Source organism: Octopus bimaculoides, chromosome 5, assembly GCF_001194135.2.
Source record: "Octopus bimaculoides isolate UCB-OBI-ISO-001 chromosome 5, ASM119413v2, whole genome shotgun sequence".
Classification (NCBI taxonomy): domain Eukaryota; kingdom Metazoa; phylum Mollusca; class Cephalopoda; order Octopoda; family Octopodidae; genus Octopus; species Octopus bimaculoides.
In genome coordinates, this window is record NC_068985.1 from 30,783,762 (window position 1) to 30,791,893 (window position 8,132).

General features: G+C 30.4%; 1 protein-coding gene across 3 annotated transcripts in view; it reads left to right on the plus strand.

Annotated features, from left to right (window-relative positions):
• The window catches only part of LOC106867859 (CD63 antigen), a 50,047-nt gene extending 42,990 nt beyond the window's left edge, over positions 1 to 7,057 (plus strand). For all 3 annotated transcript variants that reach the window (XM_052968254.1, XM_052968255.1, XM_014912900.2), the window contains one exon: positions 5,180 to 7,057. In XM_052968254.1, coding sequence (XP_052824214.1) covers positions 5,180 to 5,268 — 89 coding nt within the window. In that variant the 3' untranslated portion in view covers positions 5,269 to 7,057. The remainder of the gene's footprint in view (positions 1 to 5,179) is intronic.
• Positions 7,058 to 8,132: the final 1,075 nt, after the last annotated feature.

Genomic DNA, 8,132 nt, shown 5'->3' on the forward strand with positions numbered 1-8,132 from the left:
ATATATATGAGACCAGAAGCCATGCAAAAATGTATGTTGTTACAAGTACATTGTTTATTGCCATAAAAAGATATAGCAAAAATCCCTTATTGTGCCTCAAATAGACATTAGTTCCATGAATCTGCTCATTATTGTGCTATGATATGAAATTTTTCTGTCAAACTTAAATTACAATTTTAAACATTTACTACAGCTGTTTTCAAATTACTGAGAACTAGCTTGAGACCACAGTACAGCAGTAACCTTAAGCACTTACTATATATAGTCTGATTATATAATACAAATGAAGGCACTCATTTGCCAAAACTCTATAAGCTAAATCTGGGAATGCACTTTCAATGTAACCAAAGGAATAAGCATAAAGATATTTTTTAAAAACTACCATTGGCATCAACACTTAAGAAGATCAAGCATTGGAAAAATTTAATTGCCAATGGCATTGTGACCAAGCATTCATCATCATTAAAAATGTTCTTTCAGTACTAAATACTTTGATTCTTTTATTGTGCTTGTAGCTCTTTAGTTCTTTGAACTAACACTTTCAGCTGTATGGGTGTGTGAATATGCATGTGTAACAATATTTGGAAATGCACATGTACATGTGTGTGAGGGAAACTAATACTTGACACAGCACTTGAAGTAATGAACTGATTAATGATATATAAGTAATTATTCCTAGCCTTGCTCAAAAATAATGTTGGGATTATAAAAATATGGGGCCTGCAACTGAGAGATTGAAACTTGATCTAGCTGGGTCTCAGCTTCAGTTCTATCATAACCATGCATTCTTTTTCTACTTTGGTTTTGGTACAACTGGAATATTCAATTTCATTCAGTTTTTCAGTGGAGAGGATTTACATAATATAAAAATGAGTGTAACTCTCTTTTCTTTTGGGGAAATTTTGAATTGGTAAAACAAATATGTTTTCATAAAGTACAAACAGCATGGAAAATTCTGAAAATGAAATTCAAGCAACTGAAATTAAATAAAATTATTTAAAAATGTATCTAAATTTATTAATATAAATTGAACTAAGCTACTAATAAAAATAAAAAAATTAATAATAAAACTTCAAATCCAATTTCAGTTTGTAAAATTTTTCATTCAATTCTGCATTTGTGAAAACATCTATAATTTATTAAGTTGGAATCTTAACTTGAGAAATTTACTTTAAAAAAAGATGAATTAAATAATAATACTCATCTCAGGTTTCTACATCCAACATAAGTTGTTTGATAAACATTTCTGTTCTAAAGATTATTATTTTAATCCTTCATTTATCCTAGTTCTATTTCAGAAATAATGTTTGTTCCTTTAAAAGCAATTATGATTGTATTTGACTACAGTCTGCACCAGAATAATTTAAAACTAAATCATTAAAACTTTGAACCTTATTATTATTTTACTTCTGCTTATTTTCATTTTATTTTTATGTTTTATTGTTGTTTATTATCTTAGAAAATGCAAACCTATGTAGCTGTTTACCATATGACAGCTTTAATGTGCCGCAAGGGATGGCACTTGAGTAGCTTTCAGTTTTATTTTCTGGTAGACTTAAAATCTAAGATTTCCAAATACTATGTAAATGTAAATGAAATGAAAATATCTTCACCCTAGAATTGAAATCAGGCCACAGTTTTGGTTAGTGGAATGCTTAGTCAATCCGTGGTATGCACGCAATTTGCATTTAGAAAAGATATTACTTTATCTGTTTGCATATTGTTTTTATTGGTGGGATGCTGAAATCTAAATGCATATCTATGTAGAGTACAATAAGGATGACCAAGTGATTAAGAAGTTCATTTCACAATAACGAGGTCTTGGGTTTGATTAGAATGCAAAGATGGACACAATGCCACTGAACATTTTGTCAAGCATGCTAACTATTCTGCCAGCTCGCCACTTTTTCCATTCTGAGAATTTTAACATACAGTTATAAGCTCATATCTTATTGCAAGCCTATATGTTGCTTCTGAACATTCTCATTATGAGGGTCCTTCACCATCCTCATCATTGCCACGATTAAACATCCCTTTCCCACACTGGTATAAGCTGGATGGTTCAACAGAAGCTGGTGAGCCAGTGACTATGCCAAGTCTTAATGTCTGTATTGGCATGGTTTTTATGGCAATGTGTCCTTTGTAATGCCAACCATTTTTCAGTGTGTGTTGGGTGCCTTTTATGCAGCATTGGCATCCATGAAGTCACCAAGTAACTTGTAAGACGTCTCTACTGAGTGGGGGAGTAGTATTGAGGGAGATGACTTTATGCCAGGTGATGAGAGATTGAAGTATGATAGGGGGACAGAAACAGGTGTCATGCTGTTGGAAGAAGAAAAAAGAGGAGAGAAAAAGATGGTGGGGGAGATGTGTCAGGACATACACTCAAGGGAGGAGAATGTAAATGAAGTGGTAGATTTGCATGAGCATGTGCATGCATGTGTGCATGCATGTGTGTGTTGCACATATGCATATGTGTGTCATGCATGTGTGAGTGGTGTGCACATGCATCTATGTGTGTGCATGCACATGCATTTGTGTGTGTGTGTGTGTCTCCATAGACTTTATGAATTTCTTTCAACCAAGCAAATGTGTCTCTATTATGGTAAAATTTTGCTGACCCTGTTTGACCATATGTTGTCATAGCTGAGCTCTTTCTTTTCAACATGTGCAACCTGCAAATTTGTCATGTTTGCAAATTCTTGAGCTGAGAATGATCAGTAAAATTATCAAACTGAAGATACACAGTTAAGAGAATGACTTTCCATTAAAAAAAGAACCTAATGATGGGTATTTTTTCTATTTAGAATTTTAAAATATTGTGCTGGTCTATACACATTCAGTGAACTTGAAAATTACTTTTGAGATCATACAAGCTATTGTACTTAATTACAAGTGAAAATCATGATTAATTTAAAAGAATATATAAAGGTCTGTCCAAAACAACCCAATCGTCTTATAAAACAAAACAAAATTCTTGCCTTTCTCACAGTTTAATCAGATTTTTCTTCAAAATAGTTCCCTTCACTGCTCCCAATATACTTTGTAGTTTTGAATTGCCTCCTGGAATGCATTTTCAGGGGTAGTGTACAGTTCTCATATCAAATAAAGATTATCCTTTCAGGACAGATCTCTCAACTTTTGGAACAAAAATGTCTGCAGGGGTCAAATCTATAGAACATAGTTGTTGGGCACAAGGGACATTAAAGTTATAGATAAGAACTGACACATAAGCAGGTACACAGCCATTGTACAGCATTCAGGTTTTGTCATACATTCTCTCTCAGACACTTCATGGCATCCAAGTAAAGCTCTTCATTGATCATCTGATCACATGAAACAAACTCATGGTGAATAACACCCTTCCACATTTGAGCAGCTCCAGCATGTATTTTTATAGATGTGGAAATGCTATTTTAATTCACTGTGGCAAATACCTTTTTATTTTGATGTCAAAACTGTACACCCGCATTTCCTCAGCCATTATAACACTTTTTAGAAAGTTTTCTTTGACATTCAGACAATCAAACAGCTTTTGACCCACTGTGACTTGGTTCAATTTCTGTTCATAACTTTTGCTACAACTTAATGCATCTTCAATTTATCTTTCAAAATAAGGTGGCACAAACTTTTACAGATGTCTCTACCTTTGAAAACTTCAAAGACAATGAAACAATGATTTTCATGGATTGTATTATTTACTCATAGTAGGTGATAATTTTCTGTTGTCATGAAAGTTCATCCAAGTTTTGGATTGTCTTGCAAAGATGTTCTTCCCTATTTGGAAAGCTGCTTCCACAAATCTCAAACAATTCTGTTATAGGCTTATTGCAACATTAGAAAAGTCTCTATAATAATCTTTATCCCAAATTAAAGCTGAATTTCCCATAAATATGTTGCTCTTCCAAATCGCTCATTGTTCAAGTACATTAAAATAAATTCACTTTAGTACATGTAAATCAATGACTATTATTAGATTGAAAGTCAAGGTCACCTATGTAGAACATTTCACACTCTAACAGCTTATCGGTATGCTGTTTTAAATGTCTATTTTCTTTTCAAATAGACCACATATGTATGAAATGTTTATGAAAAATATCAAAGGCTTCCTTATTATTACAAGTGTTACAGTTGTGTTATAGCCTGTGGATATTTTGAAATAGATACAAAGGAAACACATTGAAAGAAACATTTGATCAACTTTTATAGTCATGACCATCATATCATTATTATGAGACATTTTGTTTTACACGATTCACTTTTAAAGGTAATATATTGTTAAATGATGGGGAAGGGACAGCAACATCAAGTGACTATGTAGAAACATCTTCAGTAGTTCCTGCTCCTTTTTTTTTTTTTGTTAATTTTTTTCTTGTTTTCAATTTAGATGACTGATTAAATATATTATACAATAGAAATTGAATAACCAGTTTTTCTATTCTAGGAAATAGTTCATTGATAGCTTTTAGTTTTTTGTTGCAGTTATTAACTTCAGTGTTGTCTCTGATAAAATGATAACCAAGCAATTCCTAATTTTAGTCAATACAGAGTTCAAATGGTTATTGTTTCTATACTTTTTGATTAGTTTTATAGAAGAAAAAATATTCATCTCTTTTTCCACATTATGTAAAACAAAAATAATGCATAATATATAAACCATTTGTGGTATATGCTGCAAAAAAATTATTTTCATTCATGCATAATTTCCACACATTTAATAACTTTGGCATACATGCACTATCAATTTTGGACTTTAATATATGTTCTTTAAATTTAACAGCTTTAATCAGTGTTTTATTAACTGGTATAACAGACCATAATAAAACCTAATGTCTGTTTCTTTGTGACATAAAGCTATTTGCCTTAAAGAATGGTTCTAATTCAGTAATACTATCCAAATTTATAACAATTTCCCACTTAAATTATTTTTATAATAGAATAAATATTTTAGCATAATTAAAAAATCTAAATCTACATAGGTGTGTACTCTTAATTTTGGTTTTAAATTAAATAATTTCAAAATTGTTTTAAAGTGTACTAAACTGTATTTACAGAAATAACATATTAAAATTACTTTTAAATTGACTGTTTTGTAAATGTTTTTAATGGTTTCATTTTGTAAAATGTTTTGTTGAAATTTTACAAGACAGAATTTTTTTCATTGTTTTTATTATAACAGGTTCTGATGGCTGCGGTAAATATTTACCTGTGCAGAGGTATCCGAAAGGGAGCAAGAAAGTAAATCATGGTTTGGAGACTCTGTTGTGAAGCATCTGATCTGCTCAAATTTTTGGCAATAGAACAATAGGCAAAGAACAGACAAAAATATACCCTGCAGCAGAGGTCCATAGTATGAGAAACCAATGACAGGAATCCATCTTGAGGAGGTGAACACCAATAGCATTGAAACCGAAAAACATGAATGGCATTAGAGATATCAAAATGCCAAAATACAGTGTCCTATAACTGGCATGACAAAATGCCATGAAAATATGGTGCAGAAGACCATGTGGATAAATTGATCAATGCATATATATATATATATATATATATATGTTTTACATTAATATCACAGCATCTGAATGTATGTCATTATACATTTTATATTGAGGCATAAATCTCTATACATATGCAAATTACCTTTTGTTCAATTACGTTTTTTCATGCATATGTTTGAAAGTAAATGTAAAGTTTGGTAGCAAATGTTCTTTGAGAATATATATATATATATATATATATATATATATATACGATATATATATGATATATAGATTCCTGCATACTCATATATAATGAGTGTATAATTTTAAGACGTGTCTCTAGAAACTCATGCTTGAGTCCAAAGTTTATATTCTGAAAACTGGACTTAATTTTCGTGCCTCAGTTTATTTTTTTATATGTATATGTCTTTTGCATGTTTCTGGAACTTAAGCAATATGCTACAGCACCATTTTTTAAATGTTGTGTACTACATATACTGGTATGTGCAATGCGGTATCTTGATTTGTGTCGTGAAGGTATCCCTTCAATTATTCATATACACACACACACACATATATATATATATATGTATATGTGTTCATATGTACACATATATGTATATTTTATATATATATATACGCACACACACATATATATATATATATATATATATATATATATATATATATATATATATATATATATATATATATATATATATATATATATATATATATACATATATTTCTGGGTTAATAGAAAAATAATGTCAAAAAATTATAAAACTATCTTGTTGGAAGATTTGTTTTTCGTTTTCCAAACTTTTTCATCTTTCTTATGATCTTCCAATGTAATAAAGTGAAAATGGTAAATGATAATCTAGTTTTCAGTCTTTCATTATAATAAACTTAATAAATATATCACCGAATTATTGTTTCCGAAACAAAACAGTCATGTCAATTTAACATGGTTTAATTGCTTACTTATTCTCCTCTTACTACTACTACTACTACTACTACTAGCAACTGTGACTAAACCCCAGACCAACAAAAGCTCTGCAAAAACAGGTTAAAGCCCATCTAATATACTGATATCTATCTATCTATCTATCTACACACACACACACACACACACACACACACATATATATATATACATTGTGTAGGCATTGCAATACTAATAACATGGCGTTGAATACAATATACATATGCTTCTGGACAAAGCATTAGTTGAGTACAGAGCATTAATAAGAAGAATGAGGTGACAAAACAGCTATAAAATGCGGTGGACTCATAGTTGAGTATCTAAGTAGCACCATATAGCTTCATCAGAGTATGTTGTTGTTGTTGGTGGTGGTAGAGGAGTGACGGCACAATAAATCCTTAGCAATATTTAATTCCATCTCTGTTCCATTAATGGTGGTAACTAGCAGTATTGGTTTTACATCAAATAAAATAGCTTACAGCTTTTAGCTATTTCTTTTTTTGACATTCTTCTGAGTTCAAATTTTGATGAGATTGAATTTGTTCGTCATCCTTCTACTAACAATGTAATAAAATACCATTCATGTTCTGGAGTTGATTTATTGTCCTTTAATGCATCCTAGATATCAATGGAATTACAATAAAAAACTTAACAAAGTTTCAACTTTTCCTTTCAGTCATAGAATCTAAGAATGCGGATCAGACAAGAACGCCTGATTCAGTTTAACATATACATCATCATTATCATCAATATTGCTTTAATGCTTGCATGAGTTAAACAGAGTTTATTAAGGAAGATTTTCTGCAGTCAAATGCTCTTCCTGTCACCAACCTTGATCTCTTTCCAACCAACATCATGTTTTCCCATGCTTGGATGTATTTTTACAGAAAACTGGAAACAGATGATACCGTTTGTATGGCAGTAACATGCTTTTACAACAATCACATGATGTCAAGGCAAGAAGATACACATACACATACATATGTAGGTAGATACATACATACATATATACATACATGCACATACACACACATACACACGCGCACACACAACATCTCATTATTTATACTCTCCTATTTATCTGAATAATACAACTAAATTATCAATACTATCACTACATTATCATCACAACAACAAATATGATTACAAAGAAAGATGAGACTTAGTAGTGTTTTCTTTTCTGACGAGTAGCTATATTTTTGAGTAGAATTTATTTTCGATAATTTCAATTGATTTTAATCGATTTAAATTTCTTTTCTATTTGAAAATTAGTTATGAAACACGTGTAATCTTTTTATTATATTTATCTTATGATATTTACTTTACTTTATATTATACTCATTTATTGTGCTTTTATATATTAATTTTTCTATATGTGATAGTGGATTTTCATCGATGAGTTCTTGAAACTTGGTTATTTTCCCTAAAACTATATATATATATATATATATATACATACATATATATATCAGGTCATTAAGAATGAAATGTCCAATTTTTTTAAGCATCAAGTTTGACAGTCATTAACTCTAATGTTTTACATTTCAAAAGTTGGTGTCTGATTATATTGTGAGTTTTCTCTTGTAAATCAATTTTTGTGAACCTATGGACAGATCAAAAATTCTGTATTCTTTATGAATATGAGTTCCGTCATGGAATCAATGCAT